This window comes from Bufo gargarizans, chromosome 4 (genome assembly GCF_014858855.1).
Source record: "Bufo gargarizans isolate SCDJY-AF-19 chromosome 4, ASM1485885v1, whole genome shotgun sequence".
Taxonomy (NCBI): Eukaryota; Metazoa; Chordata; class Amphibia; order Anura; family Bufonidae; genus Bufo; species Bufo gargarizans.
The window spans coordinates 40,336,726-40,360,902 of record NC_058083.1 but is presented as its reverse complement, the minus strand read 5'-3'; the positions used below and the strand labels follow the sequence as shown (position 1 = coordinate 40,360,902).

Here is a 24,177-nt window from a genome sequence, read left to right as displayed (position 1 = left end):
AACAAGAAGTACAGAGAGGAGGTGGGGATGTGGCTGATGAGCAGCAGCACTTGTATGCGGTCTCCATTACCACAGCTGCCCATTACAAAAGTCTGTCCTGTCCGTCCTCTCTGTACTTCGTCTCCTCATGAACTCCATTCGTACAGAGATTCAGCTGAAGTTCTTATCAGCTACATTCAGGATCATAATCCCTGACAAATATGAGAAGGAAGATGAGGCAGCTTCTGAAGTAACTTTTCCTCCTGTGTGATTAGGGCAGGTTTTGTGTGTACTAATAGGACGGTGGCCATTTTATTTCTTCTAATGATTGCTCCCTAGACAAAACAAGCCATTATAACTATTTAAAGGTCTTTGGATATATCTTTAAAATAAGGTAATATTTAAGTATCTTAATTTTCTTAATTCCCGGAGAACCCCTTTAAGCTCCAGATAATTAATAACTATTTGGATCATGGCATCAAATAGTCTACTCCAGGAGTTCTCACAATGTTTATGCCAATTCTAAGCACATACAGTCATGTAATATGATATAGTATTGTATCTAACATCACCTTTGGAATAAAATAACCCCTGAAGGTCACATCTCTAGTTGGTGCATGCGGGAGGCTTCCAGGTACTATATCACCAAATCTTTGAATTTCATGAATGACAGCATCGGTATATGGCATTTGTTTCCTATGTTCTGTTTGGGGTTTAGCCGATCCAATAACACTTTGAATCTCATTTTGCACTTTCTCTGTTCAGTACAAAAGATATATTTTAGTTACAACATACAGGCATATCTATAGTAGATGTTCAATGATATACACTGCCTGTCCCAAAAAAAAGTTGCCACTAAAAAAAGCCTTTAGCTTTACTTACGACATGCATTCACTGTGGCATTGTTTCGATAAGCTTCTGCAATGTCACGAGATTTATTTCCATCCAGTGTTGCATAAATTTTTCACCAAGATCTTACATTGATGATGGTAGAGTCTGACTGCTGCGCAAAGCCTTCTTTAGCACCTCCCAAAGATTCTCAATGGGGTTAAGGTCTGGACTCTGTGGTGGCCAATCCATGTATGAAAATGATGTCTCATGCTCCCTAAACAACTCTTTAACAATTTGAGCCCGATGAATCCTGGAATTATCATCTTGGAATATGCCCGTGCCATCAGGGAAGAAAAAATCCATTGATGGAATAACCCCTGGTCATTCAGTATGTTCAGGTAGTCAGCTGACCTCATTCTTGGAACACATACTGTTGCTGAACCTAGACCTGACCAACTGCAGCAACCCCATATTATAGCACTGCCCCCACAGTAGGCACTAGGCATGATGGGTGCATCACTTCATCTGGCTCTCTTCTTACCCTGATGCGCCTGTCACTCTGGAACAGGGTAAATCTGGACTCATCAGACCACATCACCTTCTTCCATTGCTCCAAAGTCCAATCTTTAGGCTCCCTAGCAAATGGAAGCCTTTTTTTCTGGTTTGCCTCACTGATTAGTGGTTTTATTACGGCCAAACAGCTGTTCAATCCCAATCCTTTGAGTTCCCTTCGCATTTTGCGTGTGGAAATGCTCTTACTTTCACTATTAAGAATAGCCCTGAGTTCTACTGTTGTTTTTCTTTGATTTGATTTCACTAAACGCTTAAGTGATCGGCGATCACGATCATTCAGGATTTTTTTCCCCGCCACATTTCTTCCTCGAATATGATGGGTCCCCACTATCCTTTCAGTTTTTAATAATGCGTTGGACAGTTCTTAACCTCTACAGGACCGCGGCCCTGTAATTCCTCCTGGACGCGCTGGCGCGTCATCTCGCGAGACGCGAGATTTCCTGTGAACGCGCGCACACAGACACGCGCGTTCACAGGAACTGCATGTAAGCGAATGGATCTACAGCCTGCCAGCGGCGATCGTTCGCTGGCAGGCTGTAGATGCGATTATTTTTAACCCCAAAAAGGTATATTAGACGCTGTTTTGATAACAGCGTCTAATATACCTGCTACCTGGTCCTCTGGTGGTCCCTTTTACTTGGATCGACCACCAGAGGACACAGGCAGCTCTGTAAAGTATCACCAAACACCACTACACTAAACCCCCCCTGTCACTTATTAACCCCCTGATCACTCCATATAGACTCCCTGATCACCCCCCTGTCATTAATCACCCCCTGTCATTGATTATCCCCCTGGAAGGCTCCATTCAGACGTCCGTATGTGTTTTGCGGATCCGCGGTGTCTGTGTTTTTGCGGATCCTCAAAACACATACGGACGTCTGAATGGAGCCTTAGAGGGGGGTGATCACCCCATATAGACTCCCTGATCACCCCTCTGTCATTGATCACCCCCTGTAAGGCTCCATTCAGAGGTCCGTATGTGTTTTGCGGATCCACGGATCCATGGATCGGATCCGCAAAACACATACGGACGTCTGAATGGAGCCTTACAGGGGGGTGATCAATGACAGGGGGGTGATCACCCCATATAGACTCCCTGATCACCCCCTTGTCATTGATCACCCCCCTGTAAGGCTCCATTCAGAGGTCCGTATGTGTTTTGCGGATCCATGGATCCATGGATCGGATCCGCAAAACACATACGGACGTCTGAATGGAGCCTTACAGGGGGTGATCAATGACAGGGGGTTGATCAGGGAGTTTATATGGGGTGATCACCCCCCTGTCATTGATCACCCCCCTGTAAGGCTCCATTCAGACGTCCGTATGTGTTTTGCGGATACGTGGATCCGCAAAACACGGACACCGCGGATCCGCAAAACACGGACACCGGCAATGTGCTTTCCGCATTTTGCGGATCTGCACATTGCCAGAACTATATAGAAAATGCCTTTTCTTGTCCGCAATTGCGGACAAGAATAGGACATGTTCTATAGGCTCTACAAAAAACGCAGTGTTCGCCCGATCAGGCCTGATCTTGTGCACACACTTGCGTTCAGTCCACCCCACCGCAGTGACAGAAATTATTTTTTTTTCTGATCACTGCAAAAACACTGTAAAATCGCTGCGGCGCTATAAAAATATCACTTTTGAGGGGGCATGGCGAGTTCATAGAAGATTTTTTTTTGGTACAAGTTAGCGGAAATAGATATATATATTTTTTTTTTTCCTTACAAAGTCTCATTTTCCACTAACTTGTGACAAAAAATAAAATCTCACATGAACTCACCATACCCCTCACGGAATCCAAATGCGTAAAATGTTTTAGACATTTATATTCCAGACTTCTTCTCACGCTTTAGGGCCCCTCAAATGCCAGGGCAGTATAAATACCCCACATGTGACCACATTTCGGAAAGAAGACATCCCAAGGTATTCGCTGAGGGGCATATTGAGTCCATGAAAGATTGAACTTTTTGTCACAAGTTAGCGGAAAGGGAGACTTTGTGAGAAAAATAAAATAAAAATCAATTTCCGATAACTTGTGCTAAAAAAATGAACTCGCCATGCCCCTCACGAAATACCTTGGGGTGTCTTCTTTCCAAAATGGGGTCACTTGTGGGGTATTTATACTGCCCTGACATTTTAGGGGCCCTAATGCGTGAGAAGTAGTTTGAAATCCAAATGTGTTAAAAATGCCCTGTGAAATCCTAAAGGTGCTCTTTAGAATTTGGGCCCCTTTGCCCACCTAGGCTGCAAAAAAGTGCAACACATGTGGTATCGCCATACTCAGGAGAAGTAGGGCTATGTGTTTTGCGGTGTCTTTTTACATATAACCATGCTGGGTGAGAGAAATATCTCTGTCAAATGACAACTTTGTATAAAAAAAATTGAAAAGTTGTCTTTTAGAGAGATATTTCTCTCACCCAGCATGGGTATATGTAAAAAGACACCCCAAAACACATTGCAATGCAGGGGCAGGAGCTTTATTGCTCTGTTGTGCGGCGCTGTGGGAAGATACCTAGCTGATCGCATGATCAGCTGTGTTTCTGCCCAGGAGGATGGCGGCTGCAAACCATGGCTCTGGGGGCCGAATGCAGCTTGCAGGCCGCGGGTTGTGCACCCCTGCCCTAAATCATTGTTGGCCAGCAGCAGATCATACAGTCTAAACGGCACGCTGCTGCCGGCAAGTCATTGCTTCTTCACTTCCGATTAAGAAATATATTTTCTTTAAACTAACACACCTGTTGTTTCAACCAAAAAAATATATAATTTTTGGACCATCTGATAAAACACCTATTGCTTATTCTGATACCACCAGGTGTGCATAAACACTGGCAACAATCATCCTCAGAATATGTAATTTTGAACCTTTTTAAAAACATAAAACATATTACAGTGCAGTGTGTAACTAAAAAGGCTGTTTGCTACCACCAGCTATCATGCATTTTCTAATAGCCATATATGTCAGTGTCATTTTGGCATCACTAATGATGTCTTGACGATCAAGAACTTGAAAGGGGTTGGATACAGTCCTACGAGATTGTAGAGTGCCATGCACAACTTGTCTGAGAACTTTCAATTTGAGTCAAATTTATTTGTACTCAAACCTACCAGCTGTCCAATCTATTAGAACTGGACCTGAAATGAACTTCAAGAAATGTACTCCTCTCTATCCACATCTAGATAAACCAGATAGAATAGCCTTGTCTTTGCATTCAGTTATAGAATTGGGTTAAAATGGAAATATGGTCTGGTTAAAGGGATTCCTCCACTATGACTATTCTGTCACTGGACTATTACCAGCCGTAACACACGAGTAGCACTGCAGATAATGAGTCTAGATCACCATTTTTATTTTCCTGATACCAACCCTCAAAGCTGTGCTGAAATAAACAGTCTGGATTTCTGTACCGTGCTACCATAATGGCGAGGACTCCTATCCCATTGCATAGCAATAGTAATAGACAGAAGATAGTCCAGAATTATGGTGACAGATTTTCTGATGCATGAAAGGAGCATTGAAACATTTCCTTGCTCCGTGCTCACTTTGCCTGGCGACATCACGCAACGGGAGCCACTTTTTGTTGTGAGCCGTTGACATACCGGGCTTCACAACACTATGCTAGGCAGAGGTTTCCGCCTAGCAGTGAGCCCGATGACATCACCAGCACAGATGGGCAGTGTATAGCCCTGCCTCAGGCTCGTATCTGATATCTGGACAACCCCTTTAAGGACCTTTTGTTTTCTTACTTTGTATTTCAGGATATTTCATCATTAATAGTAATCCCCATCGCAGAGTGGTTGAAGTCGTCTCCATTCCAGCAGCAAACAGGTCCATCACCAGTGTGCTCAGATTTTTATTATGATAATATAATGTAGATTCTGGTTTTCCCTTAATAAAACAAAAGGATAATAGTTACGGTTAGTTACATACTATACAGCAAATGTATTAGACGTCTATGAACGCTGAAAGCTGTAGCTTACCCTTAATTCTTTCTAGAAGATCAGTTACCAACAGCTGCATTGTCTAATTTGCCTTTTTACATGTAATTAAACATTCATCCACACATAGCTATTGTTCAATGGTCAATTTGTCAGAATCAGCAGAAATATTTGATTCAGGGTGGAATCGATTCGACCCAAATCAAAGGTACTTTTAATGGCTCAGAGTGAGAGAGATCCCTTGGTGTTTCGTATCGATTGCCTACTGCCTCTGTGTTTTGCACTGGTGTCACTTGACCCCTGTTGAACAGAGACTACCTAAGTAGCAGTCTGGCGGTTCCCCTGTAGCAAAGACTATATTTTTGTATAGGGGTTAAAGGGTAAAGACCAAAGGGGCCACCAGTAGATAGATAATAGATAAAAAAGAAAGTCAAAGAGCAGCACACAAACAAATTGGCGGTGCAATACCTTCAAAAGACCTGTGACCAAGCTCTCACTAAATACATAGAAAAAAGGCGATGACAGCACTCAAAATAAGTGAAAAAAAGTGGGTGATTTATTAACCCATGTGACAGCAACGTTTTAGCTCCATAGAGAGAGCTGAAACGTTGCTGTCACATGGGTTAATATATCACCCACTTTTTTTCACTTATTTTGAGTGCTGTCATCGCCTTTTTTCTATAAAGATAGATGATAGATAACAGATAGATGTACATAGTATAAAAACAAACTTATTTGTTACATTAACATTTAAACTTTTTTTTTAAAAACAAAGTAAAAAACCTGCATAAAAGCAGAACACCACTACCAACTATAGACAGCTTTCATAATGAAAGTAGGTGGATAATTATGTATGATACATATGGTAAAAGTAATATTTACCTCCTGTTGCTTAGCTTGGAAAGCCTCGATGAGGTTTCTCTGATTGTTCACATCAAAATCTTTTTTCTGTTTGGTAAATGTGGCAACGACAAAGTCCTCCATTTCTCTGTAATTTTCAGCCACTCTTCTATGGCTCCCAGGTAGCCAGCCGATCAGAGTGGGATAACTGTTGTACAGCTAAATAAGTAAACATGACAAGTGTCAGTTCAGTCTAATATACCATAATGGAACATACCGTACAATCTAACGAACCGTGGGGAAATCTCTAGTTTCTGCTCCTCCTTCATCTCCTAGCAATTGGCAGGCTCTCCACATCAGATGAATGGTCGGGTGGAGAACTTCACTGAAGCTCTCTTAGACTCAAGTGTTCATTGTGTTAATTTGTTTCTATATACTGTTGTCTCCTACTTTTTGTTCAGTTTGGAGCATTGAGGTTGCATGACTTCATTTTTTGTTACTCGCGTTAATGTGTTATCATGTAAGGGTGTGCAAGGAGAGGTTGTTGCTGCAGTCACAGCCAGGCCGTGCGGAGACAAAACAATAATGTGGCTAATCCTCTTTATCATGTATTTTATTAATTTGCAAACTAATCAACACAGAAGAGAAGAATTTGGTGAAGCTGGAGAATTTGGTGAAGCTGGAGGCCTGAGTGTCAAAACAGAAAATGAAGCTCAATGTGGATAAATGTAAGGCAACACACTTGGGCTGAAAAAAATGAAACGTACAATCATGTATTTAATAGTAAAACACTGAGACACTACCACTGAAAAAGACTCGTGCTTATTGGTGGATAGTAAATTTAACTTCAGGTACCAATGCCAGGAAGCTGCTGCCAAGGCAAATAAAATAACGGGATGCATAAAAAGAGATATGGATTCTCATGACAAGAACATACTGTTGTTTTTCCTATACAAATCACACATAGAATACTGCAAATACGAAGAAAATAGCTGAACTAGAGCAGGTGCACGGGGAGGACAACCAATGGGTTTGCAGTGACAAGACAGGTTATTAAACTTGGGGTTGTTCAGTTAGGGTTGGATGAAAAAAGACAGCTTAGATCTACAGATACAGCAGGCTGTGTCTTTACCTGAGAGGCATTCTACTTTGTCAAACCTAGCATGCCTGTGCAGCATCTGTGAATCTGTGTGGGTGGAAATGGTAGGACCAGAAAGAACCACACATAAAGGCAAGGAAAATGTACGAACCATATATATTAGCGGCCTCTGCTTCATTAGTATATGTCACGACCATGGTCATGGTCGTGACTCTTTGAGCCGCATGCAGTTGCCAGTGGTTAGGTTTGTTGTCAACCTCAGGTGAGGGCTGCTAGTATCTTGCCTCACGTGTGGTTGCTGCTGCCAACATGATAGTATTGGCAGTATAGCAGCCTGTGCTTTTGCTAGGCATGCGGTTGCACCTGGCAACCTGTGTAGGTATGTGTGCACTTTCCCTGTTTTGTGTGCACGGGGTTTATGTTTGTGTGCACTTCCCCTTTAAGTGGCTTCACTACCCTGTCTGGCGTTGGAAGGGTTAATTCCCTTTCCGTTGTGTGTCTGTGTGGGTGTGGCTACTGGCTATTTAGCTTCTGCTGAGATCTGAAGCTGAGGGGTACTTCAGCCTTGTTGTAAGCTGGAGTCATCCTACTGGTCTCTTACCATCTGCCAGTGAGGACTACCCTTGTGGTCATAAAAGTTATGCGTGATCTTTATTTTATGTTTGTGTGGTGTTTATTATCACTGCAGCTATGGATCTGGTTTCCTGTGTGTTTATGTGTGTGTGCTGTGTCCTTTTTATGTTTGGTGTGGACACTAGCATTTGAGCACGGGATCCAGTCAGTGTGTCTGTGGCAGGTAGGTGTGGAAGTGCTTTCACTCACCTGCCATATCCATAGGCTGTTTGTTTCCCCTTCCTTGCAGTTTGGCCAGTTTAGACTCCTGTTCCTCCTTGTCTAGGAGGAACAGGTTGTCTTACCCAGCTCCTAGCTCAGGGATCTGCTGAGGGCTAGTAGGGACCCGAGGTTCCTGAGTATAAGCCCTCCTACCATCTGGGTTGGCTCATACAGCTAGGAGTCAGGGTCAGATTTAGGGGTGCGATAGGATGTGACCTGCTCCCTATTCTGTTGTCCTGGCCGAGCAGCTTCCTAAACGTTTAACATCGCACAGCTGAGGGTTTTCCCCACTCTCAGTTGTGACAGTATAATTGTCGCAGTGGCATAACTATAGTGGATGTAGGGGTAGCAGTAGAAACCAGGCCTCTACTCCTTTGTATTCTACAGACCACTGAGGACTAGGTCTAGGTTTATATGGGTCATTTGGTGGTAGGATGACAACATACAACATGCTTATCAAGATCATTAGTAGGTTTTGCATTTTTTTGTGATGCTATATATGAGTACTAGGGATGAGCGAACCCGTGGAAGTACGGGTTAGCCGAGTTCGACCGAACTTCAGGTCAAAGTTCGGGTTTGGGACCCAAACTGGACCCCGAACCCAATTGAAGTCAATGGGGATCCGAACTTGACTTAATTAGATTATAGCATGGTTGTAGTGGAAAGTAATAGCATTCTTAAGACAGAATGCAAAAGAATATGGCAAATTAGGGGTTAAAAACAGACTCGCCTCATCCACATGATCGCGCTGCTGCAGTGTCTTCTTTCTTCTTTCAGCAGAACCTGCAAAAGGACCTGCGATGACATCACGGCGCTCACCACGTGGAGGTGTAATTTTATTATTTTCCATTATAACATGGTTATAGAAGAAAATAATAGCATTCTTAAGATAGAATGCTAAAGAGTATGGCAATTTAGGGGTAAAAAAACAATAACTCACAAACAACTCACCTCATCCACTTGATCGCGCTGCTGCAGTTTCTTCTATCTTCTTTCAGCAGGACCTGCAAAAGGACATGCGATAACGTCACGGTGCTCACCACATGGTGCGTATGGTGACGTTGTTACAGGTACTTTGGAGGTCCTGCTGAATGAAGATAGAAGACACAGCCGCAGCGAGATCAAGTGGATGAGGTGAGTTGTTTGTGAGTTATTGTTTTTTTACCCCTAAATTGCCATATGCTTTAGCATTCTGTGTGAAGAATACTATTATTTTCTGCTATAACCATGTTATAATGGAAAATAATAAAATGACCCGAACCCCGGACTTCAGTGAAAAAGTCCAGGTCCGGGTACCCGAACTCGCAAAGTTCAGCATGAACCCGAGCTTTGCAGTTCAGACTCGCTCATCCCTAATGAGTACTCTTGATAATTACACATTTATAACCAACTTTCTATTCTTAGTACATGAATCATGTGGGAGTGGAGTTTCTTGGTCAGCTTTGTTATTATCATTGTACCCGCCATAAGAAATAAACCATAGTAGCAAGTCACCTCCAAATGGAGTTGTCTTCTCATAGACCTTTGGGATTACAGAATCTGAGCCCACTGGAAGATCATCTGGTTGATGGTGGACTAGTACATAGACTATTTACAGATTGAGGGGCACATTTATCATGTAAGACAAGATTTGATACAGGTCTAATTAGAAATTAGTGGCTTATTTTGAGTAAGAGTCATCAAAAGTCGCACTTTATTAATACATTTGTTTCAAATATAGACGTGAGACTTTTCCACTCTGTACCTATAAAGTGTTCAAATTAGACCACACCATTTCAACACAGCCATGGTGAATTATGGTATTGATCCACAGCACATGGCCAACCTCCAAGCTGAGATTCTTGCTGTAAAAATGGGAAGCCAAGAAATCTGTGCCACAACATCAAATTAGAACGCTACAGCCAAACCAGCTCTTTTTGGGAACTGAACAGGGTTGCACGCGAGGAAGGAGTTGCTTGAGTAAGGGGAAGGGAGGGTCAGTTACATAACTTGCTGTGGGGACCATCACCAAGTCCGAAAACACCAGTACTATTAAAATATTAAAATATTTATCCCATACGGTTAATGGCATAATAAAAAAAAATTGCCATTTTTTCATAATTTTACAAATTTAATAAAATGTGGTCAAAAAGTCAAACACACTCCAAAATTGTATCAAGAAAAACTATAGATTGTCCCGCAAAAATAAACCCCACACAGCTTGGCAGACATAGGTAAAAAGTTATTGGGGTAAGAATATGGCGAATTAAAAAAAAAAAAATTGTTCAAAGTTTATATTTTTTTAAAAATACAAATAAACTATAGAAATGTGGTATATTTTTAATCGTACTGAGCCAGAGAATGAAGGGCAGCACTGTAGAGACAAAACCTGTAAAACTGTGGCTGAATTGTGTTTTTTTTTTTTTTCAATTCCAGCCCATTTGAATTTTTTTCCTCTGCTTCCCACTACATTGTATACCATATTAAATGGTGGCATTATAAAGTACAACTTGTCCTGCAAAAACAAGCCCTCATATGGCTATCTGAATGGAAAAATAAAAAGTTATGGCTCTGTGAAGACAGGGAAGAAAAATGAAAACGCAAAAAATGAACAAACCTCCTGTGTTCAAGTGGTTAATATACAGCTAACATGTAGCACTGTAGTGATTTGTATGTTTTTTGCAGCCTAGACATGGTTATTGTAATTAATGTATTGCCACTTTACAAACTAGCATTGTGGCCACACAGCCAAGAAAGCTGTGTTTTTTATATCAGGTGTATAAAGTGCGCCTGGGTAGGAGCTGTCGTGAGACGTGACTTTGAAAAGTTGCAACACATAAATAAGCCATAATCCCACATATAATGTATGTTCTCATCTAGAAAATGCAACTCATGAGAAATTGGAGACACAAAAGTCACAAATACTGCAAAAAAAAAATCACATAAAAGTAGCTAATATAATGACATACTGTAAATTATGCTGTTAGTACTTATCTCTAACCCAGTGGGAGGATGCAATTAGATCCTAGTGGCCTATTCCAGTATTTTTGTTTATTCTTGTGTGGCTTTTTTTCCACTCCTCATCCACAACTCATTGCACTAACAAAGCAAGGTTAGTTTCCCTGGCTCTGCAGTTGTTTCTGCTATATAAACCGAGGCAGTTCTGTCTGTGTACTCCTCAGAGTGTGTGCCAGGAAGGGCCAGTCCTGTTCCTTGGAATATCATGTCTGGTTATTGAACTGATCTCCTCCTGGTAATGACTTCTGTCTCAATGTAATCCCTGGGCCTCTTTCACACGGGTGTTGCGGGAAAATTTGCGGGTGCGTTGCGGGAACACGCGTGATTTTTCCGAGCGAGTGCAAAACATTGTAATGCGTTTTGCACTCGCGTGAGAAAAATCGCGCATGTTTGGTACCCAAACCCGAACTTCTTCACAGAAGTTCGGGCTTGGGATCAGTGTTCTGTTGATTGTATTATTTTTCCCTTATAGGGGGGGGGTTAAAAAAAATATTAAATAATTTTACTCACCTTAGTCCACTTGATCGCGAAGCCGGCATCTCCTTCTGTCTTCATCGTAGCTGTGTGGAGGAACAGGACCTGTGGTGACGTCACTCCGGTCATCAAGTGATCCATCAAATGATCTTTTACCATGGTGATGGAACATGTGATGGATCATGTGATGACCGGGGTGACATCACCACAGGTCCTGTTCCTCCACACAGCTAAGATGAAGACAGAAGGAGATGCCGGCTTCGCGATCAAGTGGATTAAGGTGAGTTAAATTATATTTAAAAAAAATTAACCCCTCCAGCGCTACTGTACTATGCATTCTGTATTCAGAATGCTATTATTTTCCCTTATAACCATGTTATAAGGGAAAATAATAAAGATCGGGTCCCCATCCCGATCGTCTGCTAGCAACCGTGTGTAAAAATCGCACCGCATCCGCACTTGCTTGCGGATGCTTGCGATTTTCACGCAACCCCATTCATTTCTATGGGTCCTGAGTTACGTGAAAAATGCACAAAATAGAGCATGCTGCGATTTTCACGCAACGCATAAGTGATGCGTGAAAATCCCTGCTCGTGTGAACAGCCCCATAGAAATGAATGGGTTGGTATTCAGTGCGGGTGCAATGCGTTCAACTCACGCATCGCATCCGCGCGGAATACTCGCCCGTGTGAAAGGGGCCTTGCTCCTGTGTTGTGACCACCTCCTAGTCTTGCTTCTGAGTCCACCTCCAAGTCCTGCTTCTGAGTCCACCATCCAGTCCTGCTCCTGAGTTCATGTTCCAGTCCTACTTCTGAGTCTGTGTTCCAGTCCTGCTCCTGAGTCCACCTCCCAGTCCTGCTCCTGAGTCCACCTCCCAGTCCTGCTCCTGAGTCCACCTCCCAGTCCTGCTCCTGAGTCCACCTCCCAGTCCTGCTCCTGAGTCCACCTCCCAGTCCTGCTCCTGAGTCCACCTCCCAGTCCTGCTCCTGAGTCCACCTCCCAGTCCTGCTCCTGAGTCCACCTCCCAGTCCTGCTCCTGAGTCCACCTCCCAGTCCTGCTCCTGAGTCCACCTCCCAGTCCTGCTCCTGAGTCCACCTCCCAGTCCTGCTCCTGAGTCCACCTCCCAGTCCTGCTCCTGAGTCCACCTCCCAGTCCTGCTCCTGAGTCTATGTTCCAGTCCGGCATCTGTCTCCTTGTTCAGATCTTGCTCCTGTGGTGCCAAATGATGGAAGGAAGGGCCAGCAATAGCATATTGTGGCTCATTATATCACCCCAACAGAGCCAAATACCACAGTCTATCACAAAACACTGCCGCCAGCAGCACAAAATACATTCCCAAAAACTTCCACTGGCCAGCTGTGAGGAGGCCCAGGCAGCCCCCTGGGCATCAGCCCACCAATAAATTTCCCGGTAAGGTCTATGGCCAATCCGCCCCTGCAACGTTCCAATCCTGCTCCTGTCATCACTGCTGTATCTGGTTGAAAACTAGTGACTATTCTGGGTGACTGCAACCTGGGGTTCCACCTGCAACAAAGTACACATAAATGTTAAAGGGGTTTTCTGCTTTGCTATATTGATGACCTGTGCTGAGGATAGGTTGGAAATATTATATCAGTGGGGACCCGACTGCCAGCACCTCTGCGATCAGCTGTTTGAAGAAAATGCAGCGCTCATGCAAGCACTCTGTTCTCTTCTATGTTTATCTGCTCACCGTAGACATTGCAGCAGCGAGCAGGTGTAATTACAACTCCACTGTCCCCATTCACTTCAATGGGATGGCTTCCTACTATTCAAGTGAACATTATTATTGTATCTGGAAATAACTTGCCATTAGACTTAACATCTTATATTTTATTTAGAAAACCTTACCTTAACCATAAGATTTTCCAGGATACTGATATTTTCATTAACTAAGTTCATAAGCTTCAGTATTGTAGGGTCATCATATTCAAATCTACAGTCCAACAGTATAGATACAATTATGTTGGCTACAGCAGCATTCACGATGGACTGGTTATCAAAAGGTTTTCCTAAAAGTAATTTGAAGATGTGATCACATTTTGACTCTTGTGGAGATACCCACTTATGTGTACCATCGTTCATAAAATAAAAATACACATTTTCGTCCCTCCCCACATTACTTATTGCAATAAATGAAGATGTCCATTAACACTCAACTCATGTCCTGTAACTTGAGCATTCTCCTTGATCTTCACTGTACTGTTGGTACAGTAGCTGACCCAAGCAACACCTCTACGTATGAAGCAACTACCGTCATCTCCTTTAGACAATAGGCTCTCCTCATCCAGCGTATCTACTTTATTTACATTGAATGATTTCTGACCTAATTATGACCTTACCGTCATAAGATCTAAAAGTCTGCATCAAATTTTCGCATTCTTCACTGATCTTATCCTCTATGGTCTTCTTTCCCATACCAAAATCTCTTAATGTTGACAGAGTGAACTTTCTCATCATTTTCCAGTTGTCTCCATGAGAAAAGAGAACACCTGAGTGAAATAAGTAGATGTTAGCCCATCAAGCTTAATGTTTTACTCCTCCAGTCTAAATAGACTTCAGTTTTTATAGTAAGTGCAGACTAGTCAATCAGACGTGAATGTTCAATATCATGTTCATACACAACGGGTCTTCAAGACTTTATCGTCAGAGCTGCATTGACAATTCTACAGGCTTAGACCAATTTCTATTGACAAATTTCCAATGTAATTGGTGAAATGCCATAAGTATGCTTCATACATAGCTACGTATATACAGTCCAACCTCCCTGTAACTTTAGCTAAGATTGCTTGATGCTAGGGACAGCAACCATGTTAGACTGGTCACGGGTGCGATTAGACATGTATGCATTGTACATGTGCGGTGCGGGTCTGGAAGTCCTTGCTGGCAATGTTAAACATGTACAGTGGAGGTTAATTCAATGCAATGTACTGTGTTAGTATACCAGTTTAATTCAATGCATTGTACTGTTTAGTATAACAATGTAATTCAATGTATTGTACTGCATTAGTATTATAGTTTAATTTATCACATAGTACTGCTGTACTATACTAGTTTAACTCAACACATTGACTTGCGTTTGTATACTAGTTTAATTCAATGCATTGCACTGTGTTAGTATAACACTTTAATTCAACACATCATACTGTGTTAGTGTACCTGCTTAATTCAATGCATTGTATTATATTAGCATACCAGTGGTAGTTTAATTCTTTGCATTGTACTGTGTTAGTATACTAGTTTAATTCTTTGCATTGTACTGCGTTAGTATTACAGTTTAATTCATCACATTTTAATGTGTTAGCATAACAATCAAATTCAATACTTTGTATTGCATAATTAATTTAGAACTTGGAATGCATCAACATACCAGTTTAATTCCAAGCGTTGTACTGCATTAGTACTGTATATCTGTTTAATTCAACATATTATGTTGCATCAGTGTAACAATTGAATTCAGAGCATTGTATTGCATTAGTATGATTTAACACCTTGGACTACAATATAAACCAATTTAAGGCTACTTTCACACTAGCTTTGTTTAAATCCAGCATTTAATTCCGACACCGGAACTTCCCGCCGGATCCAGAAAAACGTGTGAAAACAGATTACATTTGAATCCTGATCAGGATTTGTTGCCATTTTTTTCATTGAAAAGCACATTTTCAATGGGGAAAAAAGCGTAATTTTTTAATGAGATTTTTTTTATTGAATAAATTAGTTTAATTTTTTAATTTTTTACCACCTAATAGTCCGACAAGGGTACTATTACAGACAGCTTTTTGATTGCTTTTAAAATGCAATTCACTATCCCTATAGTGCATTGCATTTTAATGGGAATGCTTTTCTGACATTGACCAGCAGGCTGCTCCAGAGAGGCGCAGCCTGCTGGAAATTACTCAAGACTGTTCTGGAGCCTACATCAGACCCCAGGCAGCCTTCACACACATCAGCACCCCGCAATCTCATTTGTGCGGTGCCGATGGGAAACAGAGCTCTCTCTGTCAGCACTTAACATGTGACGGCGCCATTGCCCACGGCATGGAAAGTGTTAAACAAACCGGATGGGCACTCCTGCGCCCTGTGCCGCCGCAAAACAAACAGCGGCCCAGCCTAAGGTCCCTTAGTGACTGCCATAAAAACACGTATGGGTGGTCACTAAGAGTTTAATAAACTTAATTTATATGTTTATATGCACTTTAACCGGTGAACACATCATCACACATAATCACAATATAAAAATAGTATCACAATATAAAAATAGTACAGATGTAAAAACACAAATATAGTAGCTCAAAGAAAGAATCAAGGGATATACGAGCCACCCATCAAGAACGTGGTGTCCAGGTTACAGATGGTATAGTCCAAGACTATAGATCCTGGATTGTTTCAGGTAGAACAAATATAAGCTGGACACTGTATAAATGAGAGGTGATTCAGATATCCAGATATGATTTATGAAGGTACAAGTCAGCTGGATATGATAATGGCGTATAACAATAGTATATCAATAGTACAATGGCTGTCTTGTATTCCATAAAATCACACAATTGCGTCTGATGCGATACCAGTACGGCTCAATACATGTATAATTATGGTCACAAACCCAAAGGATTTTCAAGCCAGAAGGGATCACCAGTAATCTGTTTAGACTACTTGGCTTCAATGTCCCGTATCATGCACTGTCAGATTTCTCAGCCGGTGAGTTGACCTAATATTTGATATACAGTGCCAAGTCCTGAATGTTTGACCAAGATAGTTTGTCAAATGTGTGCAAATACGCAAATTGGAATAAGGTACAAAAATAAAGTGCAGTATAATGGAGAAATATATAGCGGACCAGTATCTGTTGGCGTCCCACCAGCTCTAGGCGTACTGGCTGCTGTTACCTTTCTAAAAGATCGCTTGGTTGGTATCTCATGTCCCGGTCTGTCAGTGTTTAGGGTGTAGCTCACGTGTTTGCTGCGGGATAGGAAAGCTCCTCTCTATTCGGCGTCCCACGTGTGTAGCGCTACCGGATGCGAAAACTCCTCTCTGTTCGGTGTCCCACGTGTCTAGCGCTGCATGTACTAGCGTGTTACACGGACTTTTCAAGTTAGACTGAATAGGAGTGGACTGAGATTTGTAGATAATGGAAGCGCTTCCAAGACATAGATATGTCTATATTGATATGCAGATTTATTAATGTCCTTAAGGCACAGGCGCAGTGAGGAAGCCGACAGCAGGAGCGCATCCTTCACCCACTGCGCCTGCGCTGAATACTAAATAGGATGGCGCAGGCGCGAGATTTACAGGACACTGAGAACTCCAAAGTCAATCAACTGGACCTGGGCATGCCAAAGGGTGCGTAGACCGAGCCTCTAGGTGCAGAAGCAACACCCTAATAGAACCTAGAGGCTCATTAGCATATTTTAAAGTCTTTATTTTAAGAGAACGGCGGCAGGCAGGGAGTTATAAAGCACACAGTTATGTACTGCTCACATTAGCACATCGCTAATGTCAGTCAGCTACATAACATTATTTCTCATGACAGAAAGCTTTTAAGAATCTTGTCATTTTCACCTTCCTGCCCAGGTCATTTTTTGGAAACTTGACATGTGTCACTTTATGTGGTAATAACTTGCTTTTACTTATCCAAGCCATTATGAGATTTGTTTTCTCGCAACACATTGTACATCATAAAAGAGTTATTACTTTACATTTTCCATATGTCCTCTTTAATGTTTGCATCATTTTATCAATGTAATGACATTTTTTAGGATCTTATAAGGCTTAGAATTTTAGAAGCACATTTTGAAATTTTTAAGTAAATTTCCGAAACCCACTTTTTTAGGGACCACTTCAATTTTAAAGTCACTTTGTGGGGCTTATATAGTGGAAACCACCATTGTAGAAAAAACACCCCTCAAGTTATTCAAAACTGATTTTACAAACTTCAAGGGTTAACTAAAACTCAATATTTATTACCCCGATTCTGCAGTTTACAGAAACACCCCACATGTGGTCATAAACTGCTGTATGGGCACAGAAGGAAAGAAACATCATATAAATTTTGGAGGGCAGATTTCACTGGGATAATTTTAAGTTGCCATGTCACATTTGAAGACCCCCTGATGCACCCCTAGAGTAGAAACTCGAAAAAAGTGACCTGATTTTGGAAATTATAGGATAAGGTGACACTTTTATTGGTATTATTTCGTGGTATATATGACAAAACAAAAAAAAATGTTTGTTCACCTGACTGGTTAGATCATGTGATATTTATAGAGCAGGTTGTTATGGACACGACAATACCAAATATGACTACTTTTATTTTATTACAGTTTTGTTTAAATTTAAAAAAAAAAAATCATGTATTTGTGTCTCCTTTTTCTGAAAGCCATATTATTTTTATTTTTCGGGCAAATATCTTATGTAGAGGCTGATTGGTTTTATTGGTACTATTTTGGAGCACATACTACTTTTTGGTCGTTTGATATTACACTTTTTGTGATATATGGTGACAAAAAAATAGATTTTTCAACACAATTTTTATTTATTTTTTACCGTTTTCACCTGACAGAGTAAATCATGTGGTATTTTTTTTATAGAGCAGGTTGTTACAAACACGTCGGAACCTAATTTGTCTATTTTTTTTATATTTATTTTGGTTTTACAAAATAAAAGCATTTTTTGAAAAGAAAAACAATCATGTTTTTATGTCTCCATTTTCTGAAAGCCATATCTTTTTTTATTTTTTGGGCGATTGTCTTAGGTAGGGTCAAATTTTTTGTGAGATGAGATGATTATTTGATAGGTACTATTTTGGGGTACATACTACTTTTTGATCACCTGGTATTACACTTTTTGTGTAAGGTTACATGAAAGGTTACATAAAATTTATTTTTGTGGCACAGTTTAGCAGTTTTATTCATTCTTTCTACAGTGCTGACCAGACTGGGTGGATCATCAAATTAATACAAATAAGTCACAGGGGCCTGATGGGATACACCCAAAGCTATTAAAAGAGCTCAGCTGTGAACTAGCAAAACCATTAACAGATTTATTTAACAAATCACTGGCAACAGGAGTCGTCCCAGAAGATTGGAAATTAGCAAATGTTGTGCCCATTCACAAGAAAGGTAGTAGGGAGGAATCGGGCAACTATAGGCCAGTAAGCCTGACATCAATAGTGGGGAAATTAATGGAAACCATACTCAAGGAGAGGATTGTGGAACATCTAAAATCCCATGGATTGAAAGATGAAAAACAGCATGGGTTTACTTCAGGGAGATCATGTCAAACTAATCTTATTAATTTTTTTTGATTGGGTAACTAAAATAATAGATGGAGGAGGTGCAGTAGACATCGCTTATCTGGAATTTAGTAAGGCTTTTGATATTGTCCCACATAGAAGGATTATCAATAAAGTGCAGTCATTGGGCTTGGACTCCCATATTGTTGAATGGATTAGGCAGTGGCTGAGGGACAGACAACAGAGGGTTGTAGTCAATGGAGTATATTCAGACCATGGTCTTGTTACCAGTGGGGTACCTCAGGGAATTGTTCTGGGACCCATATTGTTTAATATCTTTATCACCGAAATTGCAGAAGGCCTCGATGGTAAGGTGTGTCTTTTTGCTGATGACACAAAGATTTGTAACAGGGTTGATGTTCCTGGAGGGATACACCAAATAGAAAAGGATTTAGGAAAACTAGAGGAATGGTCAAAAATCTAGCAACTAAAATTTGATGTTGATAAGTGCAAGATAATGCACCTGGGGCGTAAAAACCCAAGAGCAGAATATAAAATCAGTAATACAGTCCTAATCTCAGTATCTGAGGAAAGGGATTTAGAGGTCATTATTTCAGAAGACTTAAAGGGGTTGTCCAGGTTCAGAGCTGAACCTGGACATCCCTCCATTTTCACCCCGGCAGCCCCCCTGACATGAGCATCGGAGCAGTTCATGCTCCGATGCTCTCCTTTGCCCTGCGCTAAATTGCACAGGGCAAAGGCATTTTTCTGAGTTCCGGTGACGTACCGGGGCTCTCTATGGGGCTGACAGGAACCCCGGTGACGTCACCGGCACTGATGGGCGGGATTTGGCTCTGCCCTAGCCAGTAAAACGGCTAGGGCAGAGCTAAAGCCCGCCCCTCAGAGCCGGTGACGTCACCGAACACACTGCTGGGCGGAAGTTACCGCCCGGCAGTGTGTTATTGTAAACACAAGAGCCTGTGCCCTGCGCGATCTAGCGCAGGGCACGGGAGCGCATCGGAGCATGAGATGCTCCGATGCCAGGCTCAGGAGGGCTGCCGGGGTGAAAATAAGGGTATGTCCAGGTTCAGCTCTGAACCTGGACAACCCCTTTAAAGGTAGGCAGACAATGTCATAGAGCAGCAGGAAATGCTAGCAGAATGCTTGGGTATATAGGGAGAGGCATTACCAGTAGAAAGAGGGAGATGCTCATGCCGCTCTACAGAGCACTAGTGAGACCTCATTTGGAGTATTGTGCTCAGTACTGGAGACCATATCTCCAGAAGGATATTGATACTTTGGAATGAGTTCAGAGAAGAGCTACTAAACTGGTACATGGATTGCAGGATAATACTTACTAGGAAAGATTAAAAGGACCTTAACATGTATAGCTTGGAAGAAAGACAAGACAGAGGGAAAATGATAGAAACTTTTAAATACATAAAGGGAATCAACGCGGTAAAAGAGAATATTTAAAAGAAGAAAAACTGCTACAAGAGGACATAGTTTTAAATTGCATGGGATAGGCATAAGGCCATCCTTCATATAAGATAGGGCCAGGGGATATTCATAGTATTCAGTATATTGGGCCCATCTAGTCTGCCCAATATACTGAATACTATGAATAGCCCCTGGCCCTATCTTATATGAAGGATGGCCCTATGCCTATCCCATGCATGCTTAACCACTTCAGCCCCGCTAGCTAAAACCCCCTTCATGACCAGAGCACTTTTTACACTTCGGCACTACACTACTTTCACCGTTTATCGCTCGGTCATGCAACTTACCACCCAAATGAATTTTACCTCCTTTTCTTCTCACTAATAGAGCTTTCATTTGGTGGTATTTTTTTGCTGCTGACATTTTTACTTTTTTTGTTATTAATCGAAATGTAACGATTTTTTTGCAAAAAAATGACATTTTTCACTTTCAGCTGTAAAATTTTGCAAAAAAAACGACATCCATATATAAATTTTTCGCTAAATTTATAGCTCTACATGTCTTTGATAAAAAAAAATGTTTGGGCAAAAAAAAAATGGTTTGGGTAAAAGTTATAGCGTTTACAAACTATGGTACAAAAATCTGAATTTCCGCTTTTTGAAGCAGCTCTGACTTTCTGAGCACCTGTCATGTTTCCTGAGGTTCTACAATGCCCAGACAGTAGAAAAACCCCACAAATGACCCCATTTCGGAAAGTAGACACCCTAAGGTATTCGCTGATGGGCATAGTGAGTTCATAGAACTTTTTATTTTTTGTCACAAGTTAGCGGAAAATGATGATGATTTTTTTATTTTAATTTTTTTCTTACAAAGTCTCATATTCCACTAACTTACGACAAAAAATAAAAAATTCTAGGAACTCGCCATGCCCCTCACGGAATACCTTGGGGTGTCTTCTTTCCAAAATGGGGCCACTTGTGGGGTAGTTATACTGCCCTGGCAATTTAGGGGCCCAAATGTGTGAGAAGAACTTTGAAATCAAAATGTGTAAAAAATGACCGGTGAAATCCGAAAGGTGCACTTTGGAATATGTGCCCCTTTGCCCACCTTGGCAGCAAAAAAGTGTGACACATCTGGTATCGCCGTACTCAGGAGAAGTTGGGGAATGTGTTTTGGGGTGTCATTTTACATATACCCATGCTGGGTGAGAGAAATATCTTGGCAAAAGACAACTTTTCCCATTTTTTTATACAAAGTTGGCATTTGACCAAGATATTTTGGATCCCAGACTTCTTCTCACGCTTTCGGGCCCCTAAAAAGCCAGGGCAGTATAAATACCCCACATGTGACCCCACTTTGGAAAGAAGACACCCCGAGGTATTCAATGAGGGGCCTGGCGAGTTCATAGAATTTTTTATTTTTTTGCATAAGTTAGCGGATATTGATTTTTTTAGTTTTTTTCTCACAAAGTCTCACTTTCCGCTAACTTAGGACAAAAATTTCAATCTTTCATGGACTCAATATGCCCCTCACGGGATACCTTGGGGTGTCTTCTTTCCGAAATGGGGTCACATGTGGGGTATTTATACTGCCCTGGCTTTTTAGGGGCCCTAAAGCGTGAGAAGAAGTCTGGAATATAAATGTCTAAAAATGTTTACGCATTTGGATTCTGTGAGGGGTATGGTGAGTTCATGTGAGATTTTATTTTTTGACACAAGTTAGTGGAATATGAGACTTTGTAAGAAAAAACAAAAACAAAAACAAACAAAAAATTTCCGCTAACTTGGGCCAAAAAAATGTCTGAATGGAGCCTTACAGGGGGGTTATCAATGACAGGGGGTGATCAGGGTGATCACCCCCCTGTCACTGATCACCCCCCCTGTAAGGCTCCATTCAGACGTCCGTATGATTTTTACGGATCCAAGGATACATGGATCGGATCCGCAAAACACATGCGGACGTCTGAATGGAGCCTTACAGGGGGGTTATCAATGACAGGGGGTGATCAGGGTGATCACCCCCCTGTCACTGATCACCCCCCCTGTAAGGCTCCATTCAGACGTCCGTATGATTTTTACGGATCCAAGGATACATGGATCGGATCCGCAAAACACATGTGGACGTCTGAATGGAGCCTTACAGGGGGGTTATCAATGACAGGGGGTGATCAGGGTGATCACCCCCCTGTCATTGATCACCCCCCCGTAAGGCTCCATTCAGACGTCCGTATGATTTTTACGGATCCATGGATACATGGATCGGATCCGCAAAACACATGCGGACGTCTGAATGGAGCCTTACAGGGGGGTGATCAATGACAGGCGGGTGATCAATGACAGGGGGTGATCAGGGAGTGTATATGGGTGATCACCCGCGTGTCATTGATCACCCCCCTGTAAGGCTCCATTCAGACGTCCGCATGTGTTTTGCGGATCCGATCCATGTATCCATGGATCCGTAAAAATCATGCGGACGTCTGAATGGAGCCTTACAGGGGGGTGATCAATGACAGGGGGTGATCAGGGAGTGTATATGGGTGATCACCCGCCTGTCATTGATCACCCCCCTGTAAGGCTCCATTCAGACGTCCGCATGTGTTTTGCGGATCCGATCCATGTATCCATGGATCCGTAAAAATCATACGGACGTCTGAATGGAGCCTTACAGGGGGGTGATCAATGACAGGGGGGTGATCAATGACAGGGGGTGATCAGGGAGTGTATATGGGTGATCACCCGCCTGTCATTGATCACCCCCCCTGTAAGGCTCCATTCAGACGTCCGCATGTGTTTTGCGGATCCGATCCATGTATCCATGGATCCGTAAAAATCATACGGACGTCTGAATGGAGCCTTACAGGGGTGTGATCAATGACAGGGGGGTGATCAATGACAGGGGGTGATCAGGGAGTGTATATGGGTGATCACCCGCCTGTCATTGATCACCCCCCTGTAAGGCTCCATTCAGACGTCCGCATGTGTTTTGCGGATCCGATCCATGTATCCGTGGATCCGTAAAAATCATACAGACGTCTGAACGGAGCCTGACATGGGGGTGATCAATGACAGGGGGGTGATCAGGGAGTTTATATGGGGTGATCATGGGTGATCAGGGGTTTATAAGGGGTTAATAAGTGACGGGGGGGGGGTGTAGTGTAGTGTGGTGTTTGGTGCGACTGTACTGAGCTACCTGAGTCCTCTGGTGGTCGATCCTAACAAAAGGGACCACCAGAGGACCAGGTAGCAAGTATATTAGACGCTGTTATCAAAACAGCGTCTAATATACCTGTTAGGGGTTAAAAAAATCACATCTCCAGCCTGCCAGTGAGCGATCGCCGCTGGCAGGCTGGACATCCACTCGCTTACCTTCTGATTTCACAGGAAATCCCGGCCCTCGCGAGATGACGCGTATATGCGTCGTTGAGCGCAGGGCTGCCGCCTCCGGACCGCACATCTGCGTTAGGCGGTCCGGAGGCGGTTAAAGTCCTTCACTGTATTTGCAGCTACCACTTCTGCAGGAAGGCTATTCCATGCATCCACTACTCTCAGTAAAGTAATACTTCCTGATATTACTTTTAAACCTTTGCCCTTCTAATTTAAAACTATGTCCTCTTGTAGCAGTTTTTCTTCTTTTAAATATTCTCTTTTACCGCGTTGATTCCCTTTTTGTATTTAAAAGTTTCTATTAGTGTTTCTACATAGTGTAATACACTGATAGCTTGCCTATGAGACCCAGCCTGGGGTCTGGGCCTCATAGGCCTCCGTACATGCCTGGCCCCAAGGATTTTGAAAGGCTTGGGGCTGCCATGACAGCCATTGGGTCTCCGCCACCGCAGCGTGGGGACCCAATGTATGAGTAGAGGGAGCGCAAATCTGCCATATGCCGCGGTCAGCGCTGATCGTGGCATAT

At 42.3% G+C, this 24,177-nt stretch overlaps 1 protein-coding gene across 1 annotated transcript in view; it reads right to left on the bottom strand.

Annotated features, from left to right (window-relative positions):
* The window catches only part of LOC122934535 (cytochrome P450 2K1-like), an 88,842-nt gene that overhangs the window by 11,329 nt on the left and 53,336 nt on the right, over positions 1-24,177 (bottom strand). The window contains exons 4-8 of the mRNA XM_044290081.1: positions 13,937-14,086; positions 13,446-13,606; positions 6,214-6,390; positions 5,140-5,281; positions 552-736 (exon numbers count right to left, since the gene is read on the bottom strand). Coding sequence (XP_044146016.1) covers positions 552-736; positions 5,140-5,281; positions 6,214-6,390; positions 13,446-13,606; positions 13,937-14,086 — 815 coding nt within the window. The remainder of the gene's footprint in view (positions 1-551; positions 737-5,139; positions 5,282-6,213; positions 6,391-13,445; positions 13,607-13,936; positions 14,087-24,177) is intronic.